At 36.1% G+C, this 26,253-nt stretch overlaps 1 protein-coding gene across 1 annotated transcript in view; it reads left to right on the top strand.

Annotated features, from left to right (window-relative positions):
• The window catches only part of DECR1 (2,4-dienoyl-CoA reductase 1), a 42,975-nt gene extending 17,503 nt beyond the window's left edge, over window positions 1-25,472 (top strand). Inside the window, exons 3-10 of the mRNA XM_040625876.1 lie at window positions 1,839-1,896; window positions 2,022-2,108; window positions 3,086-3,233; window positions 17,854-17,953; window positions 22,199-22,271; window positions 24,564-24,710; window positions 25,159-25,221; window positions 25,324-25,472. Of these exons, the coding sequence (XP_040481810.1) occupies window positions 1,839-1,896; window positions 2,022-2,108; window positions 3,086-3,233; window positions 17,854-17,953; window positions 22,199-22,271; window positions 24,564-24,710; window positions 25,159-25,221; window positions 25,324-25,383 (736 nt within the window). The 3' untranslated portion in view covers window positions 25,384-25,472. The remainder of the gene's footprint in view (window positions 1-1,838; window positions 1,897-2,021; window positions 2,109-3,085; window positions 3,234-17,853; window positions 17,954-22,198; window positions 22,272-24,563; window positions 24,711-25,158; window positions 25,222-25,323) is intronic.
• The last annotated feature ends 781 nt before the right edge of the window (window positions 25,473-26,253 follow it).

A 26,253-nucleotide genomic window follows, 5' to 3' on the forward strand; every position in this document is an offset into this window, starting at 1 on the left:
GTCAGCCACTCAATCATGAGGGTAAACAATCGATAACACAACCATTTTGTACCCATACAACCCTTCTGTTTTTCACTTTCAGTACAGTATTCAATAAGTTTACATGAGATAGTCAACACATTCAGTAATGATTGATTATGGAACTGATAATGTATGCATTCCCCAAATTCAGTGATAGAATATTTTTTCTTGTACCTGAAGCTTAAGTTAAAAAGTACTATATTGAGGCTGCTTTGTTTTCAGTAGGAGTGATTATAGTTAGTGTTTCAAAGGATAGTTAGCCTTGAACTAGGATAATGGATATAATCCTTCCATTTTCTATAAGATGGGCAGATGTTTCAAAACATCTATTGTGATAAATGTAAGAAGGATAAGGCCATGTAGGTGGAATTTCTTATTGAGGCATATCCTGGGACCATATTAACTTTGTAAGTCTAGAACTTTAGAGACTGGTCAAAAAAATCTACACTTTCTTCCTATTTTGAATAGTGTAAAATTTTTAGATAGACTGAATGAGAATCTGAATGACAAGTGACAATGTAGTTTACAAAGGGCCAAAGGAATTTCTTTCAGACGTTTCCTTTAATGCAAATTGGTCAGAACATTTTTTAAAATATTGTAATATTTTTACAAATATTAAAATATTATTTTCTTTGTAACATTACATAATTTATGTTTATGGTTTATTTTTCATGTTTCTTTCAAGAGTATGAAACAATGCATATAATGCTTTTATATCCTTAAATTCGGTCTAAAGTCTACTAACATAAATTTTATACATAACAGATTTTATATAGTATAATGTAAGTTTACATTATATCACAAATGTATTTTCTTTCTAAAGCAGGCTTGGGCAAGGGAACAGAAATTGTTGTAATTAAGGAAATAATTTCATTTATTTTATTCATTTTTCAAGTTTTTATTTAACTTCTAGTTGGTTAACATATAGTGTAATATTGGTTTCAGGAGTACAATTTAGTGATACATCACTTACATATAACACCCAGTGCTCATCGCAACAAGTGCCCTCCTGATTACCCATCACCCATCCAGCCCACCCCCCACTCCCCTCCCCTCCAGTAACTCTCAGTTTGTTCTCTATAGTTAAAAGAGTCTCTTATGGTTTTCCTTCCTCTCTCTTTTTTCCTTCCCCTATATTCATCTGTTTTGTTGCTTAAATTCCACAAGAGTGAAATCATGTGGCATTTGTCTTTCTTTGACTGATTTATTTCCCTTAGCATAATACTCTCTAGCTCCATCCACATTGTTGCATATGGCAAGATTTCATTCTTTTTGATGGCTGAGTAATATTCCATTATATATATATATATATATATATATATATAATACATAAATATATAAAAATAGGTATATAAATAAAGAAGTGATACACACACACACATACACACATACACACACGCACATACACATACTGCATTTTCTTTATCCATTCATCAGTTGATGGACATTTGGGCTCTTCCCATAATTTGGCCACTGTTGGTAATGCTGCTATAAACAGCAGGGTGCATGTACCCCATTTGAATCAGTATTTTTGTATTAAGGAAATAACTTTAAATCTGTGTGTAGATATAAAACAACTAGTTTAAAAGTAAATAATTCAATAATTGAGTATTAGATATATAAAAATTTACTAATTTAACCTTTAGGAAGTGAATTAATTGAAACTGATTTGTTTGTAGATACAGCTTTTGTATTTTGTTAAGATTACATCTGTTTAAGCAATAGATTTTCTTTGTTTTTTAATTTATGGAATTAAAAAGAAAAAAAAAATGAAGTCATTTCAGAACTCATGCAAAGTACCATGTGTTTTTTTCTAGGAACGTGGATGTTTTAAAAGAGACTGCAGAACAAATTTCTTCTCAAACTGGAAATAAGGTACATTAAAAAGAGTTATTTAATTCAGATTTAGGAATTAAAACATGCTCAAATAACTTATTCATGTTTTTGGTTTAAGAAGTCTGAAAAATTTAGGATTCCTTTTTCTCTCTGATATTTTTCAGGTTCATTCAATTCAGTGTGATGTGAGGAATCCTGAAATGGTACAAAACGCTGTGTCAGAATTGATCAAAGTTGCAGGACATCCTGATGTAAGTGTAATAGTGATGAGACCAAAGTATGAGGCGTTTGATGTTGATGACAGCCACCAAGATGCACTACGGATGCACTAAGGATGCACTGAGGAAATAAAATGTTGATGTGAGCAAGTGCTGTGTTGAGAAGCACCTATTTTCTGTCCTTAGGAAAGAGCCAGCTTTGTTCAGAGCAGGGAACAGATTAGGTGAACTGCTACACCATTGCCTTTCGGAAATCCTTTAAAAATGCATTTACAGTCATATAGAACAAACTTGATTTCACTTTATTTAATAAGATTATGAAGTAAGAGCAGTTATCCAAGAGCACAATATCTAGTTTAAATGATTCATGCTCTTTGTTTTTCCTAATAACTTTTGATTATCTCTATCAGTAGAGGAGAATGATACAAGTAAAGAAATCTGTAAGATACTTCAAATTTTTCCTTTGAAAACCTGAGATGTGCTGTTTTTTGGTTCACATATTGGAAAGAAGCAATTTCCTCCAGTAGTCTCAAAGAGAGCACTGTTCTAAGTTAAAGGTATTTTCAGACAGACTAATAATATTGAATCTGCTAATAGAACTAAGTAGAATCTTTATCGATAGTGAAGAAACATGTTATCAACCAAGAATTTCATTGGGTAAATTAAGCCAAAATAGCACCAGAAATTAAAAGACATTTTGAGATTCCTTGAAATACAGTATAGACAAATGGTAGATATGCTTAATCTGTGTATGTTTTCTTAATCATGGATTCTCCCCTAATTTTGAGACAGAGATTAGGATTCTAAAATTTGCTAAATAACACAGGAGATTTTCACAGGCTCAAAAAAAGTAAAACCAAACCAAATCTCATGGTATTATTTTATAGCAGACTATCAACTTTAGCTTTATTGTATTACTTGGAGTAATAAGTTTCAGAAGTAAAAACTCTTCAGGGAAAATGTTCTTCCTTATCTAAAAATTTCTATAACTTGCCTTATTCATTTATTAGATTGTGATAAACAATGCAGCAGGAAATTTTATTTCTCCCACTGAAAGACTCTCTCCTAATGCTTGGAAGACCATAACTGACATTGTTCTAAATGGCACTGCCTATGTGACACTAGAAATTGGAAAGCAACTAATTAAAGCACAGAAAGGTATGTTTATTAATTTTTCATATATTTATTGGGTCCCTATTGCACACAGGTTCTGTGATAAGCCCTGGGATATTTTCAAAAGTCAATAAGACAGTGTCAATACCTGTACAATTCATAGTCTAATAGAGAAGAAAGATACTCAAATAATTACCACATGCTATGATAAGCTATAATAAATACATATTTTATGTGTATTGGAAACCCAGAGACAGGAATGACTGACTCTCCCTAGGGATGGTTATCAGGTTGAGGAATAAGATGCAATTTGGGCTGAATTTTCAAAGATCTAGATGTGGAGAAGCAGGGGTGGAAGGAGGGTGGGCAGTAAATGTAAATGTCCATGGAAAGAGGCCTGACGAAGGAGAAAAACAAGGGTTTAGGGATTGATGACAAATTTGATGTGGTTAGAGATGAGGAGGGAGAATGGTGGGAAATGATTGTTGGGAGGTGGGTTGGGTGTAATTGGGTAAGTTCCCAGTACCAAAATAGAAAATTTGATGTTAATTCTAAAGGAAATGGGGAGTTATTTCCTTATGGATTTCTCTTGAAGGTGTTTCATGAAGAATGTGACTTGATTGGAAAGGATACTGGCAACAATGTGGGGGATGGAAAAGATTAGGGAGACCATTCCAAAGGGTTTGACTTTTCTTTTGTCATGTGCCTACATGACATGGGGGATAAATTAGGATACATTTAGCAGACAAAATCAGCAGGCCTTACTGGTTAGATGAGAGAGTTTGTGCTGAGTGAATTGTTTGGATGATGATGACATCAATGTGATTGAGAACACTGGGGAATATAGACCTAGAGGGAAGTTACTAGAACATTTTTGTTTTAGTACCGTGTACAAACTTTATAAAAGTTCATGCAATATAAGTAGTACATATATGTGCAATATATGTGTGTGTGTGTATGTACTTATATGTCTCGAATCAGTGTATATTTGTTCATTTAAGGGACATTTATTGATGACTTTTGTGTAGCAAGTCCTGTGCTATATGCCCACGTGACAGGTGGACGAGACTCTGTCCCTGAACAAGGAGGGTGGGTTGGGACTTGAAAGATAAGCCTATTTCTCGGGGTGGAGAGTATTCTGAGCAAGGAAAAGAAGGAAGAGTCCTTGTGCTCCTTGAAGGATGTCCTTTGGGTCTTAAGGGGAGAAGAAAAGGCATGGAGCTGGCCAGTTTCCTTCCTCTGGTTCAGAATTCTTTGGATTCAATTTCTTCTTTACTGTGTGGGTAATTCTCAAGCCAGCTGGAGGAAGGATGTAGGACCAGGCAGAAGGCTACTAGAGAGGTGCCAGCAGTTTCTGTGCATGTATTAACCTCCATCATTTCTCCATGCATTCACTGAAATCGAAGCCCCGTGTCACTCATTTCCACTACAGCAAAGTGAATATCAGTTCTATTTGGAGTTTCCATGATTTTTTTGGTTTGATTTTGATTTTTTTTTTTTTTTTCCAGAAGAGATGGATGTTTGGGAAGGGAGACAGAAAAGAATGGGCTGGCTCTTTCCTTTCTCTGTCCAAGAATCCTTGACCTCTGTGTCTCATCTTTCTCCCTCTGTCTCTGTCTGATTTTCTCTCTCCTTATCTCTTACTCATTTCTCTTTTTCTCATCTCTCTCTGTCAGCTCTTCATTCTTGGTTCCCTATTTTGCTCTTCATCTCAGTCTCTCTTCTCTTTGTGTTTCTCTGTCTCATTGTCTCTTTTATTTCTTCTGCTAACTTTTGATTTCTGTCTGACTCTCCCTTCTTTTCTCATTATTGTCTTTCATTTTAACAGACTATGATCTATTTTTATTCATCACATTGGATTAAAATTCTATGGGCTTCATTAAAAATATATTAGCTAAGACTTTTTAAAAGATGGAAGCCAGTTTTTATTCTTCCAAGATTCCTGTCAGTTATTGATGCCATAACCTGATGGAGTTTGAAGGACTTGTACCCCTGGGCTCTGGAGAGTACAGTAGATTAGAGCAATATTAAATAATAGTATTAGAGCAATAGTTAAGGAACTCAGGTGCTAATGATCTCTGAAGTTGGTCAAAGAGGAAGTCAGTTCAGGGGGCAGGCAATCTATGGTAATCTGTCGTCAGAAGTATGTTTGGTGGTCTGGAATCTAAGAAGTCAGTCAAGGTAAGATATCTAGGGAAGTCAGACTAGAAAAGATAAGGGTACCAGCAACTGAAAGATAAACATTTGCTTGCAGGAATTATTGATGAGCATTAAGAGAGTGGTGGCCATAGCTAAAGAAGCTAAGAATTAGGACATTATTAAAGTATGTTTATAAGTAGCATTGATGCAAAATTAGTAATTATGAACAAATAAAAGATTTAGGAAACTCCTAAAGACATTAGCCCAGTGTGCTCTTATAACCACAAAGATCAGTAAATACGTGGCTGATTCTTATTGTGAAGGATATTGAAAATATGCTGAAATCCACTCATCTCTAGGATATCATGTATCAATGTAAAAAATTAGTGAACAGTATAAAAAAGAATACCTAATTTTATTGAAGAATGAGAGAACTTGCAATGAGAAGAGATTTTAAAAGAGAGACTAATGTGGGGTTTTATTTAAATCTAATCACAAAAGATAGGATAAATACTAAATTTTTCCATTAAACCCTAGATCACTAGAAACAAGAGATGCCTCTTGAAACTCACAAAAGCTGAGGTGCCTGAGTGGCTCAGTTGGTTAAGCAACTGCCTTGGCTCAGGTCAAGATCCCGGAGCCCCACCCGCATTGGGCCTCCTGCTCAGCAGAGAGTCTGCTTCTCCTTCTGACCCTCCTCCTTCTCATGCTCTCTCTCTCAAATAAATAAATAAAATATTTTTTTAAAGGAGAAACTCACAAGAGGTGATTTTAGGGCATGTAAGAAGTATTTTTTTAAAAGATTTGTTTATTTATTATTTTAGAGAAAGAGAGAGTATAGGGGGAGGGGCAGAGGGAGAAGGAGGGAAAGAATCTCAAGCCGACTCCTCGCTGAGCATGGAGCATGACTCCAGGCTCCATCCCAAGATCACAGTCCAAGCTGGAATCAAGAGTCAGATGCCTAACTGACTGAGCCACCCAGGTGCCCCAGGACATATAGGAAATACTTTATTGAGGTAGCTCTAATAATACTTTATACCTGTTTGGTACTTTTTAATTTACAAAGTACTTTCATATACCAGGATGCCAACAGTATGAAATCAAGAATTGTCATAAGTTGATTAAAGAAAAGAGTAATTCATAACATAACATAACTTGAATGTATTAATTTTAGTTTGCTAAAATTGAGATCAAATTTATATATAGTGAGATCCACAGATTTTATATGTTCAAATTGAACTTTTGATAAACTTATACACTTAGGTAACCATTGCCCCAAGACATAGAACATACATTTCTACTTCTACCAAAGATTCCCTCTTGCTGTCTTCTACTTCTATCTTAGCTTTTTTTTTTTTTTTTTTGAGAGAGAGAGAGAGAGAGAAAAAGAGCATGAGGGAGGGGAGGGGTTAGGGAGAGGGAGAAAGAGAATCTTAAGCAGACTCCATGCTGAGCATGGAGCCAACAAGGGTTTCAATCTCATGACCCTGAGACCATGACCTGGGGCAAAATGGAGCCAAACACTTAACCAACTGAGCTACCCAGGTACCCCCACTATCTTAGTTTAATCCATTTTTATTGGGTTGTTTGTCTTTTTTATTATTGACTTTTAGAAATTCTTTGTTTAATCTGGACTGAATACTTTGTCAGATATAGTATGTATTTAGAATATTTTCTCCCAATCTGTTGCTTTTCATTTCCTTATCAGTATCTTTCGATGAGCAGAAGAAACTACATTTTGACAAATCCACCAAACTGTTTTCCAGATTGGCTCTAGGAGGTTGCATTCCCAACAGCAATTTATAAGATACAATTATGACACATTCTGGCCCACACTGGATTGGTTCTATTACATTTTAGCCTTCCTCAGTTTGTGTAGTGGTCCCTTATTTGTGATATTAACTTATATTTCCCTAGTGACTAATGAAGTTGAGCATCTTTTCATGTGATTATTCATCAGTTGTATAAATTCAGAAGTGTCTGTTCTAATCTTTTGTCCGTTTTTTTATTAGGTTTGTCTCTTGTTATTGAATTGAAAAGTTATTTTGTATATTCCAAATATAAATCTTTTATCAGATATATGTTTTGCAAATATCTTTTCTCAGTCTATGATTTGTCTTTTCATGTTCTTAAGAATGTCTTCTGAAGATGAAACATTTTTAATTTTGATGTTGTCCAACTTAATGAAATTTTTCATTTATGACTCATACTTTTTGAGTTATAACTAAGAGATCTTTCCTTAACCCAAGGTAACAATTAACTTCTCTACTGTATTCTTCTGGAATTTTTATAGTTTTCACTGTTACATTTAGGTTATCCATTTTGATTTAATGTTTTCATTTAGTATGAGATAATAATCAAGGTTAATTTTTTGCATATATCTGTCCATACTTTCTTCAGTGAAATACTTTGGTACTTTTGTGGAAAATCAGTTGATATAAATGTAGGTCAATTTCTGAGCTCTCTATTCTGTTCAATTGATGTATCTGTCATATATCATATATAGATTACTTTAACTTTATATTAACTTGACATCAGGTATTCTGAGTCCTCCAACTATTCTTTTTTCAAAATTGCTTTCATTGTTCCGTGTTCTTAGCATTTTCATATAAATTTAGAATTCAGTAGTTTTTACAAAAGAGTCTACTGAAATTTTGAGGAGGGTTGTGGTAAATATATAGATTATATTGGGGAGAAGTGGGATTTTTGACAATATCGTCTTTCAGTCTACCAGCATGCTGTGTCTTTCCATTTGTTTAGGTCTTTAATTTCTGTCAGCAATGTTTTGCTATTTTCAGTGTGTAGGTCTTATATAAATTTTGTTTAATTTCTGCCAAATAATTTTATATTTTTGGTGCTATTTTAAATGATACTTTTTTCCAAATTTTATAATTGTTTGCTTCTAGTATTTAGAAATACAATGGGCTTGTTTTTGTATATTAACCTTTTTTTCTGTGAGCTTGCTAAAATCACTTAATAGTTCTTACAGCTTTTTCAGTAGACTCCTTAGGATTTTCTATATTTTTGATAATTGTTTGTGAAAAAAGACAGTTTTTATGTCTTCCTTTCTAATCTGTATTTCCTTTTCTTGCCTTATTTTACCAGAGGGGCCTCTAGTACAATGCTGAATAGCAGTGGTGAAAGCAAATGTTTGCTCTTGATAGCAGGAAGAAAGCACTCAGATAGTCATCATTAATTACGAGTTTACCTGCAGGTTTTCATAAATGGCTCTTTATTAGTTGAGGAAATTTGCTTCTGTATCTAGTTTGCTGACAGTTAAAAAAAAATCATGAATAGGCATTCAGTTTGTCAAATCTTCTATCTTCTTGAGATGCCCATTTTTAAAACCCCATTAGTGTATGGTAAATTCCATTTATTAATTTTTGAATTTTTAAACCAACATTGCATTATGAATCTAAATCCTGCTTGGTTATGATATAGTATCCTATCTGTATGTTGCTAGATTTGTTTTGCTAAAATTTTTTTAAGGCTCACTTTTTCAGCTTCCAGATATTACTTTTAATTGAGTGTCTTAGAGCCATGACCGTGCCCATTCAGCTCAGGGAGGAGCCAGGTATTTGAGGGGAGTTTACATGCAGATGTTGCTTCCTCCTTTCCCCCTGCTCTGGCAATTCTCAGCTCTTGTTTTTTGTGAACAGATGACGTGTTGGCTACAGCACTGCCTTTTGAAATTGGTATCATGTTTAACCTACATCCAAAAGATGTCTCTTGTGCCTCTGTAGAAAACATATTAGATGAATGTTCAACATGGCATGATATACGTCCTATTTGGCTGTTTATCAGAATCTTAAATTACTTGACATTCAAGTGAAAATATTGGCCACATATCCATGATTGTCTTTAAAAAACATATTTGTTTGGATTCTATCTAAATAAAACAATTTTTTCTTAAATTTTATTACAGGATAGATTACCCAGATATTTTATTTGATTTTGGACTAGCTTTGGTAACTGAGTCACATGGATTACTTCATACCAAGAAGCTAGAATTCCTTCCACATAAGATCATATGAGAATTCTGTAGTCATTACTGCAATTTCTATAACTATTAAATAAAGTTAGATGACCCAGCAGGTGTTAGAGTACTGAACAAGCAAAAAACAAAACATTATTTATAAGGAAATGTTTTATTTTTATTTTATTTTATTTTATTTTTTTAAAGATTTTATTTATTTATTTAACAGAGATAGAGACAGCCAGCGAGAGAGGGAACACAGCAGGGAGAGTGGGAGAGGAAGAAGCAGGCTCACAGTGGAGGAGCCTGATGTGGGGCTTGATCCCATAACGCCGGGATCACGCCCTGAGCCGAAGGCAGACGCTTAACCGCTGTGCCACCCAGGCGCCCCAATATAAGGAAATGTTTTAATTGTAACGAAATTTTCTTCCTCTCTCTCTCTCCCCCCTCCTTTCCTCCTTCCTTCTTTCCTTTCATTTTTACTTCTTTTTTTTTAACACCAAATATTTATTGAGTGCTTATTTTGTATCAGGTTTTGTTCTAAATGCTAAACATTTATTAACTCATTTAATACTTGCAATTACACTGTAAGATGTGACCTATTTTATTCCCATATAGTTACAGGTGGCTCAAAGTTAGTCTTTTTTTAATATATGAGGTAGATGTTTTAAATTCTCAGTTCTACAGGTAAGAAACTGTGGTTTATTAAATACCAAATAAGCATTAACTATCATTGTTAAAATTGACAATTGGCTTTTATTTTATTTTATTATTTTTTTTAGAGAGAGAGTGTGGGCACGCACGTGTGCGTGCAAGCTGGGACAGGGGTGGAAGGAAAGGGAGAGAGAGAATCTTAAGTAGGCTCCATGCTCAGCAGGGAGCTACGTGGGGCTCAGTCTCAGGACCCTGAGATCATGACCTGAGCCAAAATTGAGAGTCAGATGCTTAACTGACTGAGCCACCCAGGTGCCCCTATAATTGACATAATATTTTTAAAGTCTATTGAGAAAAAAGAAGGAACTGTAGTTCCGTTTAAGTCATAGTCACCTAGTTTACATGTGATACTTGGACACATGGGTAGTTATGATGTGTTTACCTTTACTCAGCTTTCTCATCTGTAAAACAGATTGCATAATTAATTACTTCTCCAAAATGTAGTAAAAAACCAAACTGATAGATACAAAACCTTCATGAAAAATATAAATTGTTTTACCAATGTGCATGTGCTTCTTCATGCATCTGAATAAACATATGGTAGCCTAGATAATTTAAAGAATTTGGTGGAGATAATTTTCGGAGCTTCGGGCTATCTAAGAGTCAGGGATAGTAAGAAGCAGTCCAAGACAGCTTGAACCATATGAACCGTGTATAGGGGAAAGGGAGGGAGTAAAAGGTCACTGTTTAGGCAGATTATTCATGTAAAATGAGGGAAAAGAGGAAAATAACTAAGAAATATCTCCAAAGGAAATTGTCACTAGATGGATGTCACTGGAAGTATTTCTGAGGTAATCTTACCAGCAGCCTTGTGTAGAGGAAGAGTAAATTGAACCAATTCACTAACTGAAGAAAGAATAATAATAAAAAAAAAAGATAGCATCGTTTTGGTCAATAGATATGAAGAAATAGTTGAAAGCTTTGAACTGGGTAAAATACTTTATACCTTTCATATGCTAAGTTTTAATAAATTGTCATAAAACCCAAGGTTTTTAGTGATCTTGCTGTCCTAGACTACCTAGTGTGTGAACTGTAAACACAAAAATAAATTTTAAAATAGTCTTATTTCCAATCCATTGCTGTTGTTCCTGGCCAGTTACTTTCCCCTCATTCTCCGTCATCCAGTGCCCTCAACGTGTCCAATCTCACTTCCTTCCATAACCACCCCTTTGTTTGTCTGTTCTTCTACATGTACTCTGACTGGAACCATTTATCGCTAAGCCGTACAGAATCTTCCTGCCCAACGCCAGTTCCACAATTCAGTGAACGATGCCCCGTTGAGAGGCCATGGTGCACACATTAGCATTTCAAAATACGCATGCTGCATGTTGTTATTATTCCCTGTTGTAGGTCTTCTTATCCCATCCATCAAGATTGGAAATGCTTTTACCTAACGAGCTACATTACTCATATCCCACGTGCAAACCCTTTCCTCCCTGTCTCCATTCCTCTCCCCATGAGTTCCTAACTCATTACTAAGCACAAAGGTGATGCTTTGTTTATGAAATGAAACATTTTTGAGACCCACAAAACAAGAGGAGTTGAGGACATATTTAACACTTCTTTCAGTTATGTCCTCAGGTTCACTACTAGAAGAAAAGAAGACGACCAGTCATTCTGACAAAATCGAGTGGTATAGAAGCAGTGCTGCTTGTTTCACAAGCAAGGAATCGTAGACCAGGAGTAGAATATGGCTTTCTTATCTTTCAGTAGTATGACTGCAAGTTAAATGCTGTTTAGATTTTAAAGTATATTAGGACCATATGGCTACATTTCTGTGTATTGTGTCCATGCCTTCCTTAGAATAGTAGGTGCATTTAAAGAATGTTTAAAAACATTTCTAGTCATCAGTTGGAATTTATTAAGGTAGCATTAGTATCCTTTTTAAAATCACTTTTTGCTAGAGTTATCTTGCTAGTTCGATGGAACATTTAAACTTCATTTGTTAAAATTTCTTGTAGCAACCATATGTACCTTACTTAGGTGTGTTATGAAGATAATATAAAGGTAAGATGATTTGGAAATTTTGAGAGGGATCTTTTTTTCTTTTAAACTATGTAATTGGAAATTTCTTGGAGAGGCAATTTTATGTAGTGGTTAAGAGTGTAGGCTCTAGAATCATACTGTCTGTTCTCATCCTGGTTATACCTCTTACTACTTGTGTGAGCTTGGGCAAGTTACTTCTCTGTGCCTCAGTGTCTTCTTCTGTAAATCGGGGATAATAGAACCTCCTCCCAAGGATTGCTATGATGATTAAGTGAACTAGTACCTATAAAGTGTTAGGAAGAGTGCCTGGCCCAAACTAGTGCTCAGTAAGTGTTGGCTATTAAAATATTAGGTTCCTCCAAGAAAAGTGTATTTTTACTGCCTCTTTTACAAGGGGGCCATAAAGTGTCTGAACTTGAGATGAGGACCTATAATTAAAATAGACTAGAAAAACCAGAGCCCTGATACCACTTATTGTAATTCAACTTGCAAGTTTCAGCCTATATGAAGGATGTGTTTATATTAAGTGTTCAACTGAAATAAGTCTTTGCTTAGTAAATAATATATTTTTAGGAAGTTATTTTGTTTTTTAAAGTTATATAATCCTCCTTTGATAAACTTTTAGAGCACTGATGATTTTTAGATTTAAATTTAATCTGAGCTTCTATTGAAAAATGGCTAAGAGACCGTCTTCTGTGCCCTAATCCAAAAGACAGAGAAGCACAGTTTTCTCTTCTTGCCATGATTGGCAGCAAGATTAATTGCTGGCAATAGTGGAAGAGTTAAAGCTGCAAACAATACCTCAAATGTATGTTTAGGAAGTATAAGAAGTTCAGTGTTACTTATGTGTAATGTATAATGCCAAGAGAGGTAAGAAATGAGGATAAGGGGTATGGAGTTTACCCTCTGGAGATTAGTAAAGTTTGATTGAAGGATCTTAAGAAGAGATACATTCTCAGTGGAGATTGAAGCACAATTAATGACTGAGGGAGAGTCCAATGAAGAGAAGTGTTAAAGGAAAAAGAAGAAAGAACCAATGAAAGAATGGCCTAGTCCCAGGAGCTGTGAATCAAAGACACAGGTGGAGGGTCCTACTCTGAATGCTGAAAAGAGTTGATGAGTGATGTTGAGAGCCTAGGTGAAATGGCAGATTTATCTTTCCAATGGCATTCACCCACAGTTTGTAACAGTGTTAAAATCCCTTCCTTGTAAGAGTGGAGAAAGCAGTCCTGTTATTGAGGAGTTGATGTATTGAGACATCATGGTGGCTAGGCAGTGATTAATTCACGTAATTGTCTCAGTGGTAAAAAAGCAAGTTAGAGCAGGAGGGAATTATAAGCCTAGAGAGTATGAGAGGAAAAACCCAGAATTATAATGAGGTGTCAAGGAACACGTGTAGTATGAGGGTGTGAGAGAACTGGAAGGATAGGATCTCGAGAGTGAGGCACTGTATCAGTATTTTGGCATGATGGCAAAGCTCAGGTTGTGGCTCTGTTGGGTAGCAGTGAAGGTTGTTGGGAATGGGGAGATCAAAGAACTGTGAGATTTCTAATCTTGTCCCCCTGGTTGTTGAATTCATTCAGGATGATGACAGCTGTTGGGTTTGAGATGTGGCTACAGATGCTTGTGTGGGTTTAAGGCCAGGAGTCAAATTTCAGTGCAATTGGCAAAGTAACCGGGAAGTCAAACATCAATTGAAGTTACAGATAGTACAAAAGCTGGATATTACCGGTTTCAAATGGTGCTTTTTTTCACGAGGGTAAAAGAATAATAGGTAGAATCAACGGCAACAATAAATTAATGAGTAATCCGTAAAATCTAATGACATTTGCTGGACACTGCCTATTTTCCTATTTTACAGATGTTAAAAACGCAGCCCAGAGCAGGAAAGTGACTTGTTCAAGGTCACACAGCTGTACAAATAGTAAATAGAAGAATCAATATTCAGGCCCAGATATCTTTATACTATTTTACCTCTGTTGGTTATGGGAGCTAAAATTGTTTATTATTTTAGTTTTCATAACTTGGATTGAAACTAGATTTTAAAAATTTTGAGTCTTTTGAAACTGGACATAATCTTACATTTTATTTTTAATAGACAATGTGATTTTTTTAAAAGATTTTATTTTTAAATAATTTCTACACCCAACGTGGTCCTCGAACTTACAACCCAGAGATTAAGAGTCATGTGCTCCACTGACTGAGTCAGCCAGTTGCCTCTAGCCAATGTGATTTTTAGTGTTTCTTTGCTACTATTTTTTCCCATTTTGAAATAATGAAACCACTTGCAGCTTGCAATCTGGGATGATGAAGAGTTGGATTTTCTTATCAAGGCTACCATCACTGGGGGTGGTGTGATCCCACACATCCACAAGTCTGATTGGAAAGAGAGGACAGCAGAGACCAACCCCCTGTCTCCCCATCATTATACTGTAGCTGGGACAGAAGAAATAATGGGGATATGTGGAATTTTTAAAAGAGGTGGGTGGAAAAGCATAGACAAGTATTGAAGACGGCGATTAGAGACGTTTGTATGTTCTTAGGCTCAAAGTTTGATAAAGTCCCTTTCCATGTGGCAGCATTTGTGTGTTGATTGGCTAGATTTCTCCTATATGTTTTGTACAAAAATAGAATTGATAAACTATTTTCTACCAACAAAAGAATGATAGGCTATTGCTCCCTTTCTCCATTTACTTGACTTCAATAAATAACAGATTCATTTCTGCTTGTCTGCACTGGGATGTTAGAAATTTGGCATTTCCAAACCTCTTCTATAGGAAGTTATTCTAATTTAAAGAATTGGCCTTGGGATGCCTGGGTGGCTCAGTCGGTCTGCCTTTGGCTCACATCAAATCCTGCATCAGGCTCCTTGCTCAGCAGGGAGCCTGCTTCTCCCTCTGCCTGCTGCTCCCCTGCTTGTGCTCTCTCTTTCTCTCTCTGACAAATAAATAAATAAAATCTTTAAAAAATGAAAAAAATAAAAATAAAAAATAAGAAAATAAAGAATTGGCCTTTCTTCAAAAAGAAAAATATATCAGTGACTAACCCTGGGAATCTGACAATTTTTTGTTTTTGAGCTTTTAGCACCACTGTTCATTTTTTTTTTTTAAGATTTATTCATTGATTTTAGAGTGTGCATGAGTGGGGCGGGGGCAAAAGGAGAGAGAGAGAAATCTTCAAGCAGACTCCATGCCGAGCACGGGGCCTGACATGGAGCTCTATTCCAGGACTCTGAGATCATGACCCGAGCCAAAATCAAGAGTCAGACACGTAACCAACTGAGACACCCAGGCGCTCCACCACTGTGCATTCTTTAAAGTCCAGCCGTGTTGTCCTACTCAGCAGCATTAACCCAGCTGGGATAGTACAGTTTCAAAATTTTACCTCCTTCTTACACTCAGAGGCAGCACTGTCTCATTCTAAGCAGTGGGTGACCCAGATCTTCGAGGTTTAGAAAATAAAACCTAAAGGGAAAAAGAAGAGGACAATATCTTTCATTTTCAGTATCTGAATTATATAAAACGGTTTAATTCCTCCTCTCCCACACCTGAATAAACATTGGTTAAATCTGAATCAGAAGTTAGAGCACTTTCTACTGCAGCATTTGCTTTATATAAGTAATTACCACTTTTTTAAGTAGTTCTTATGATTTTGCTGTAAGAGTGATGCAGTTAGCATCTGTTGTCAGTATACTGTAATTGTGTACATGATTGTTCTACATCCCTCCTTTTCCACAGAGTGATTTTGGAAGCACAGTAATTTTCAGAGTTCTGAAAGAGGCAGAGTTTGATATACAAAAGGAGTTACCATAATGACTAACTAACCATTCTTATTTCTCAAAATGGCACTCCTGCCCCCCTTTTCACTCCCCCTGTTGTCCAGGATGTGCTGAGTTTTGTTATTACTTTGGAAAATGCAGAGGGGATGAGAGACTAAATATTTTTGAAGGAGGAATAAAAATGTATCTAAATATTCTTTGAATTATTTTTATTGTCTTTCAAACTTGCAGTTTGTTAAATTTCTTAAGGTATGTACTATTTTATAAAATATATATAGTTTCGTCCTTTTGCAAATATTAAACTTGCAGTATTTTCTAGTGTAGCAGCTAATTAAGAAATAGAAAATCACTGATTTCTTAGCAGCTAAAGATTCTTTTAAACTTTCATTCAGTCAATTTATTGAGAACCTATTATGTCCCAAGCACTGTTGATTACTGTAAGTTTGGTGTCACTTTTTAATATAGCTTTTTTCAGTTATTTTCAAAAGGAATTTGGAAAACAAAATGTAAATATTTACTGACACATTTACTGTTGTTGACAGTCATCATTCCATCTGAAGATTTGAGTTTCTATTTAGTATCATTTTCATTTTGCCTGAAGATCTTTTTTCACTATTTCTTGTAGTGCACGTCTGCTGGCATTGAATTCTTGCAGCTTTTGTTTGTCAGAAAATATCGCTCTATTTTTGAGAATATTTTTGCTGTGTACTGAATTCAGGGTTAACAGGTTTTTTTTTCCTCTTTCAGCACCTTCCAGATATCATTCTATTGTTCTCTAGCTAACATTGTTTCTGATGATGTCAGTGAATATTTTTAATATCCGTTCCCTTATTTATGTTGTTTTCTGTTTCCTCTGATTGCTATTAAGATTTTCTCTTTTGGGTGCCTGGCTGGCTCAGTTGGGAGAGTGGGTGATTCTTGATCATAGGCTTGTAAGTTTGAGCCCCACGTTGGGTTTAGAGATGACTTAAAATATTTGGCCAAAGACTTGATGAGATACTATGCAGATTTATGGAGCTCTATCTCTGCATACTTCCCTCTTTGCAGGAACTCTGCTCACAAATTCCAACTTCCTCAGTGTCCCCAAACTCTAATCTCTGTGTCCTCAACTCAGTGAGAATGCTATGTTTTGCTTGTATTTCTCCTCTTTATCTCACAGTCTATATAGTGTATAGTATGGATACAGTGTGTATCGAGTATGTATAGTGTACAGTATGGATATATGTACTATATATATACACACACACATATAGTATGTGTATGTTTGTAGTACACACCATAGTGTATTTTATAGTATATAGTATATGTATAATACCTTCAGGCAAAAATCTGGGGTGACCTTAGGGCTCATTTCATGTTTCTTCTCTCAGGGATCATTGTCTTTCCCTGCTTGCTGTACAGTATCTGAAAGTAGTTGTATCATATAATTATATATCTTATACAGTTTTCTTGATATTTACAGGAGGAGGGCAAGTCCATCATGACTGGAAGTCAAGTCCCTGCTAATATAGTTTTGATTCTGACTTATTCTAATTTTTTAAAAAGATTTTATTTATTTATTTGTCAAAGAGAGAGAGCACAAGCAAGGGGAGTGGCAGGCAGAGGGAGAAGCAGGCTCCCCACTGAGCAGAGAGCCCAAGGTAGGACTACATCCCAGGATCCTGAGATCATGCCCTGAGCTGAAGACAGACGCTTAATCGACTGAACCATTCAGGTGTCCCTGATTTATTCTTATTTAAGTGGGTGCTTAGTTAATGGAAATCCCACCCAGCTGATTGTGCAGGGGGTTATAGGGCCATGCCTCCGAGTTTTGGGTCACAGTCTTGACTCACCTGCCATAGAATTTCAAGTAAGCACAGACTGGGCCATCTTGAATGGCAGCAAGATTACTAGAAAGATGTAGCAATTTTATTAGATTTCTCTCTCATTAATTCAGAGTTACTGAAGTCTAAAACACGCTGCGTTTTTGTTATATCCTCTTGAATCAGATCCCATTCTTGTAAATCATGTTTCCCTGATGTGAATTGACTTAGCTCTATTGTTAATTACACTGTATCCTTTTCAAATTTCAGGGGCAGCATTTCTGGCTATTACAACCATCTATGCTGAAAGTGGGTCAGGTTTTGTAGTACCAAGTGCTTCTGCCAAAGCAGGAGTGGAAGCCATGAGCAAGTGAGTACTACTATGTTAATCCCATCACCGAAGATAGAAAATGTACTTTGGTAGGTCATGGAGCTTCATTTCTCCTTTCTAATCTCCATCCAGAGAAAAGTAAAGCAAAGATGAATTCACTTGGAAACAGACATTCTATCTCTTGGATGAGTCCTGTTTGTCTTTATTAACACTGTCCAATAGAACTTTCTGCAGTGATGGAAATGTTTTATAAATCTGCCCTATCCAATTGCCGCATATGAAACCCTTGAATTGTGGCTACCGTCACAGAGAAACTAAATTTTATTTAATTTTAATTACTTTAAAATTAAGATTAAATAGCCACATGTAGCTAGTAGCTGCCATATTAGATAGCACAGGACTATAGCCTTTTTGCTCTCCTATATATCTTTATCAGTGCTATTTCTGATCTCTGTTAAACACACCTTCATTCTTTTATTGTATCTGCTGTGCCAGATTAATAGGACTAACATAAACCAGTGACCACTTGTCAGATCTTGTGGCCTTTTCTCAGAAGCATATGATTGCTTTTTGAATTTGTTCCCCATTGGCCTTTTCCACTGTGTTTGTTATAATGCAGGTTCTCATCATGGCTTACTGTAATAACCCTATAATGTGTTTCTCTGCTACCAGTCTCTCCCCTCTTTATTTTTTATTCATATTCCCACCAGAATCATCTTTCTAAAAATACGTCTGCTTATGATACTCCCTAGCTAAAATCTTAGATCATTTTTTCATTCCTCTTTGGAATAAAAGCCAAACCTCAGTATGGTATTCTAAATAAACTTGTCCCTGGTCTTTGTTTATTCGTTGATTAATTGGATAAATGTTTATTGTGACCCTTTTGTGTGCCTGGCACTGTGCTAGGTCCAGGGATAGGATACTGATAGAAGTAGAATAGTTCTCATCCTCACCTGAGTGGATAGTCTTATACTATTTTTCTTGTGTTTTAATCTCCATTGAACTGCTCTGTATTTCCCTAAATATGCCGTGCGTTTTCATCTTTCTCTGTCTGGGCTAGGCTGCTATTGGAATTTGCTGTGCTATTTTCCCTACTTTTAAGGCTCTCATCACATCACCTCCCCTAGGATGTTTTCTTTCATTTCTTTAGAACAGAATTAATTATTCTGTACTCTGTGCACCTTAAAACTTTGTTTATTTCAATCTAGTGAGAAGACTAACATGCTAATAAATAAATGCTATCCATTGTTACAGGTTCTAAAATGAAGGTCATGTACCAATATGGTAGGGACACAGAGCAGGACATGCAAGGCTGCTTTCAAACATATTGGTGTTTTTTTTTTTTAAAGATTTTATTTATTTATTTGACAGAGATAGAGACAGCCAGTGAGAGAGGGAACACAAGCAGGGGGAGTGGGAGAGGAAGAAGCAGGCTCATAGCAGAAGAGCCTGATGTGGGGCTCGATCCCATAACGCCAGGATCACGCCCTGAGCCAAAGGCAGATGCTTAACCGCTGTGCCACCCAGGTGCCCCTCAAACATATTGTTAAAGCTATGTGACCTCCCCACTAGGATGTGAGTTCTGTGAGGGAGGGACCATACCTTATTCATCTCGGTATACACCAGGCAGGACCTGGTGCATGGCTGGTGCTCAGTGTCTGCCGAAACATCATTATTCTCTTCTTCCAGTAGTCCCAGAACACTTTTCAACATTGAAATCAGTAATACACATTTGTTTGAGATAAAAAGACATGTTACTATACTTAGAAGTGGAATCTTAATGTAAATAGAGGTAATTACCTTTTTTTAAGGTCAGATGACTTTGGAAATAAGGAATTAGAACCTGACTATTTTGGCATCATTTGTACAGTATCAGTATTTGTCTTGTTGGGACCTTTGGTCTTGTTAGAGGTGTCAGTGTCGTGTCCTTTAAAACTGTGATTCTGTGCTGCTTGGGTTTGGTTTTGTTTTGTTATTGTGTAGCATATTGCATGGAGTAGATGCTCGGTAAATGTGTACTTCCTCTCCAGTCTGAGTTCCCGTCAGTCCTCTTCTCATACTTTATAGGACACAGTCATACCAGATGAGGCCTTGTAGGTTCCCAAATAGGGCATGTTGTTTGTGCCTTTGTCCTTCACTCATACTGGCCCATATGCCTGGGCTGTCTTTTTTCTCCATCCTATGCCCTATTATGTCCCATTTTTTCCTCTACCTTGCCCTCCCACAGTAAACTCCTAATCCTTCTTCAAGTGTCAACTCAAATGTCACCTCCTCTAGGAAGCCTTCCCTCTCACTCTCAATAGACTTAGGTACTTTTTCCTGTAAGCAGCCATGGCACACATTGCACAATTCCCAGCAAAGTAACTAGTTTATTATACTATGAAGCTGACCTCCCTTGAGAGAGAAAGACTGCTCTCTTGAGAGCAGAAACTGCCTTCCTTTGAGGGTAAATAACACAGAATGTTAACCCAAACTAAGTACACAATAAGCATATGTTGATTTAACAACAATAATGGCTAGCATTATTGATATTGTGCTTAGCATCTTAATATGCAGAATAAGCTAATGAGGTGGATTTCTTATCATGTTACAGTAGTTCTTTAGAATATAAGCTAATTTAATGAGAGCTAGGACTGGACAAAGGGTATCTGTTGCACCTCTGAGCAGTGACAGGATGGCTTTTCCTCTAGGCAGATTTCCTCACTAGGTTACTTAGTTTTTCAGGACGCTGTAAACTTGCTCAACCTGTAATTCTGTTAAGACATGAAGTTGCTACTTCCCTAGCAGTTTGGAGCCAGCTCACTGCAAGTACATGCCAAGGGGAGGTATGGCCATGGATTCTGTCAAAAGCATCACTCAGGGAAGCAATTTTTATGTATGATTTGCCTGAAAGGGATGCAGTCGACCCATTCTCTAAAATGCCCCTGTGGGTTAAGATAGATTAACAGACTGTACTTGGAGCACTTGTCCCCTATCCTATAGAATGAGTATTGCCAAATTGGCCTTTCCAGTGATCTTGTTAACTATATTAATTGATATCGTATAGTTTCATAAGACTTAATCTCTTTGTATTTATGGCAAGGATACAGTATTGTCTTACTGTATTACACAATTTTCATTTTAGAATTCTTCTTGAAAGAAATATTTTTCTGATTTTTTGTTTTGTTTTGTTTTGTTTTTAATCAGGAACGGTTGTGCTTTTCCTGAGAAATTAGTTTCCCTTTCCCTTATGGGCACTACAAAGCGTGTAACTGATTAGGCTTACCTTTTTTGCATGGCATCTTGGAAAGAATGGATGCAAATTTGTGACCCACCTATTGTGATTGTATGGAATGCCACAAAACATTTAGGTATTAGCTCAGTTCTTGGCTCCTTTATTGTTCCTTATCTGTTTTTCAATTCCTTTCTTCTTTTTCTGCTTCCTTCTTTTTTTCTGTCTCTCTTTCCTTTAAATGATTTTATCTTCCTCATTTGTGTTTATATGTATTTTTAAAAGCTGTTACCTTAAGTCATATTTTAAAACTAGATTCAGTATATACACACACACAGATGTACAAATGAATAAAAAGTCCTAAAATGAGTTAGATATTAAAAGTTAGACCTGTCTATCAAGTAGGCTTTTAAAACAGATTGCTTTAAGTTTCTGTATTTGCTATTATTGTTGTATTTTGCTTCGTGACATTTAGTAAGATTTTGTTAGATTCCTATTTCCCTTTGAGTGCAGTGCAGCAATTGTATTAAAGCCTCGTTAAACATGGATGTGGTTAATATTTTATATCTATGTAATCCATCTCTTACTTAAAAGGACTCATGATGTTGCAAACATTGTAATCCAATGTACTATATATAAATAGTACATGTTGCACTGAACTCCAGAAAATGTGGGGGAGGGGCATGATTATCTCACCTCTTTATGCTAAATTTTGATACTTAATGTATTTTGATATTAGACTTAGTTCTAAAATGTAAGTGGTAGGTAGTATAGCATTGTGATTAAGGACACTAAGATGCAAATGGTAGATATTACAGCAGAGTGACTGAAGCACAAACTCTGGAGCTAGACCATTTGAGGTTAATTCACTAGCCATATGACTCAGCAAATGATTTCATCTCTCTGTGCCTCAGTTTCCTTGTCTGCAGCATGGGGAATGATTATAGTCGCTACTTGTTGCGGTTGTAGCCTCTGGCATATAGTAAGCATGCAGTGAGTCTGGTTATTAGTATTTTTAACGTATAGTGTAGTATTTTAGAATATTAAAATATTGGTGATATTTTAATTTTTAGGTCTCTTGCAGCTGAATGGGGTAAATATGGACTGCGATTTAATGTGATACAACCAGGGCCTATAAAAACAAAAGTAAGTTTTAGTTTGCCTGTTATCTCCTGAATGATTAAGGAATGAAACATTGATAGAAATATTCTGACTGTTGTGTGCAGGACTTATCAGAGATGCCTGAGTTTGGAGCCTTCGTGGTAGGGAAGAGGGCTTTGCCATTGGTCAGTATAAATAAGGAGGTGGGCAGGAATACAACAGCTATGTAACTTCTTGATAAGTTCTATTTCAACAACTTAATCTGCTGGGATCTTTTGTGCCATCCATTTTGGTATTTTGTCTGATTTGCTTCAGTAATCTGTTATTAACCTATATTTCTTAATCCTCACCATATTTTATGGATTCTTACTTTGACATCTTTTTTTTAGTTCATGGAAATGTAAGTATATTTTTATTTTAAGAGATGTTCTGGAAAGTTTTCATACAGCCTTGGTCTTGCTAGAGGTAGCATTTTCTTTGACTCATGTCTGTGCCTTTCACTTTCACTCAGTTATGCATGTCATTTAACTCCCACGTCTCTCTGATTACAAATCTTTCTGATGGTGTGCGTTTCTCCTGTAATCAATCATGCTTACAGATACTCATTGCAACTCATAATGATCACTAATGCTGTTACAGTCAGAAGGCCCACACTTTCTGTGTTCTCTCGCAGTGCCTCAGATAACTTCACTCTCACTTTTTGTTTTTATGTAAAGCAAGAATTTACAATCTCAGCTGACCTGTAGCTCCGAAGGCTTAGGTGAAGTATGATAACTTGTTTTGGTTGTATGAATACCTTAAAAAATAATGCTAAGGAGCATTTGGAATGTGGGTTGTTCTGGGTATTAAATATCAATGTGGACATGGCTGCATTAGTTTGTTTATTTATTTATTTATTATTTATTTATTTATTTAACAGAGAGAGAGAGAGAGAGCACAAGTAGGCAGAGTGGCAGGCAGAGGGAGAGGGAGAAGCAGGGTCTCCGCTGAGCAGGGAGCCTGACGCAGGGCTCGATCCCAGGACCCCAGAACCCCAGAACCCCAGGTTCATGACCTGAGCCAAAGGCAGATACTTAACTGACTGAGCCACCCAGGCGCCCCGTGCATTAGTTTATTTAGCAGTTTAAAGGGTGGAAAACGGAAAGAAGGACTACTTGAGTGAGTCAAACTTGATTATCTTGTTTGTCACTCCAGTAATAAAGAATCTAATACAATTAATGGAAAAATAACTCAAAAGCATACATTAAAACACATGATTCAGGGCAGCCCTATGCTGGGCACTCTCTGAAGAGAAACTTGGAGTCACAGAAGCCTCTTTTTTAGGACCTCGGTCTCTAGGAAAGATCACCTGCATTTTATTTATTTATTTAAAATGTATTTATTGAGTGCTGTGTGCAAAGGTATTGAGAGAGATACGAAACATTTGTGACAAGAGTACCTGCCATCAAGGAGCTTACAGTGTAGCAGTAGCGGTATCAGTTGTACACAAGTAACAAGCTTTAAAGAGATTAAAACTGAAGTGTAGAAACTCCATAGCAATCCCAACAGCGTCAGGACTGGGACCTGTTGCTACCCTTCGTCTCTGCAGGTTTATACCTGCCCAGGAAGGGCAGGAGAGCTGGAGTGCTCACAAGAAGTCTCCTGAGAGCTTGCTCTGTCTCTTACCTGTTTTATTGAAGACAACTGTCACCTAGACTTCCAGGCACTGGTACAGAGAAATTCAATCTTTTTTTTTTTTTTTTTTAATCAGTGCATGTGCTTACTTCATCTTGGTCTTCACCTTCACATCATTAACAGAAGAAAGACATTGTTGGCAAATTAAGTTACAGGGTTGTTTCCCCCCCCCCCTCTAGAATCTACTTGAATTTAATATTCCTACACACTTGTTTTCTTCTTTTCCAATTATTTTGAGAAGAAAGAAGAAAAGGAATTTCCTTTTAAAGGTTTTCTGCTTAGGTCACTTTTCTGTGATTATTCAGTCAAACAACATTAGTACTACTACGTCCACCACACTAAGCTTGAATGGATTTCAGAATACTTTTATATACATTTTCTCATTTGATGCTTCCAACAGTTTTGTAAGGTAGTGAAAGACAGGTCTCATTTTACAGATGAAGGTAGAAAGGTAAAAAGGTTATATTTTCTGGTGGTTTTTTTAGGTCAGTATTGATAAAATGACCTGTTTTGAGCTGAAGTGACTATGGAAGAATTTGGCAAAATTATCTGTTGTTTACAAGGCCTGAGGTATGAACAGGCTGCCACAGTAATATTCCATTTCATGCAAACTTGTTTCTTAAATTTGTTTAATACAACCTCACTATTTTCTTAATTTCTAAGGGTGCCTTTAGTCGTCTTGACCCAACTGGAACATTTGAGAAAGAAATGATCGCTAGAATTCCTTGTGGTCGGCTAGGAACTGTGGAAGAACTTGCAAATCTTGCTGCTTTCCTTTGTAGTGATTATGCTTCTTGGATTAACGGGGCAGTAAGTATTGTGTTCTCTTGACTTCTTGGGGAGATGGACTTGGTGTGGGAAGGCATATTGTGGAACCATTCCTGACAATATTGCATATAAATATGATTTAAATATTAATTTAGCTGTAAATAATATAACAATATTAATATAGATTGTTTAGCCTGTGGAGTTTGTTCATTGATAAATTAATTTTATTAAATGCCAATTACTTTGGTAGACATGCCTTTAAGATGATCTTTAATATCAGGTAGAATTTGAAATTGTGGAGATGGGGGAAAGAAGATTTTAAAATGAGTAAATCAGGTTACGTTTAATCATGACTTTTGTCTTCAAACTTTGGGCTTTGACTGAAAGTGCCAAGGAGATGTTCCATCCAATTAAGATAGGAAAATGGCTAATGGTTCAGACACTTTTTAAAAGGAGTTAGTTTCAGAGTTTTTACTATTTTTTTTTTCAGGTCATTAGATTTGATGGTGGAGAGGAAGTATTTATTTCAGGGGAATTCAACAGTCTGAGGAAGGTAATGTCGTTTTGTGAATATAATATAATATTAACAGCTAAGATACCAAGCTTTAAAAATATGCAAGAACCACATAAAATTGCCTTTTTCTGTTTGTGTTAGGTCACCAAGGAGCAGTGGGACGTAATGGAAGGACTCATCAGGAAGACAAAAGGCTCCTAAGACCACTCTGGCCTTCATCTTGGTTACAATGGAAATGATACAGTCTATGATCTTTTGAATTATTTTCAAGTCTAATAAATTGTTACTTAACAAACATGGACTGAGTGTGTATCGTGTGCCCGGCCAGCAGTAGGTAGACAGTGTATATTAAGAGATATGTAAGATGGGATGTTTTCCCTTCAAAATTTTTCTTAAGAGTTAAAAAAAGGCAAGTAAGAGAAGGCTTTGGTAGAGGTAAAGTGCTTGGAAGTGCAGCAAAAGAAACGTATTATAACCTGGAAAAATCAGGAGAATATTAATTGAAGTAGCATTTGAGTTATGTATTAAACCATGCCTATGGTGATGGGGCCTAAAAAAAAGGAAGTAGAAGGTACACAGTAAATTTAATGGACTCTGATTTAATGGACTTGGCCTTTCCATTGCATTTCCTTTTCACTGGGCTTGTGAATTATCTTCTTTAGAGAGCTCATCAAACAAACTTTTGCTGGGACCTATGTTATAGACTGGCATTTTATTTGGTATTGAGGATACAACATGAACAATCTACAGCCTTTGCCTTCTTGAAACATTATCTAGAAGGATAGAGAGACCTACAAATAATTATTCGTGATGCAATGTGATAAATATTATTCCAGTCGTGTTAAAGCGTGGAGGAAGAAGTAATTCATTCTGTCTCCAGAGGTAGAGAAAGTGACACCTAGGAGATAGCATTGCATCTCAGCTTTAAAAGAAGAGTAGATTTCTCTAGGTAGAGACAATGAACAAGCATATAAAATATATATGTGTATAATTTCATTTTGTTTTATATTTGGTTTGACTAACTTATCATCCTGAGAATCAAATAATAAACCCACAGTCTCAAATATATAT

Source organism: Ursus maritimus, unplaced genomic scaffold (genome assembly GCF_017311325.1).
Source record: "Ursus maritimus isolate PB19 unplaced genomic scaffold, ASM1731132v1 scaffold_9, whole genome shotgun sequence".
In the NCBI taxonomy this organism is placed as follows: Eukaryota; Metazoa; Chordata; class Mammalia; order Carnivora; family Ursidae; genus Ursus; species Ursus maritimus.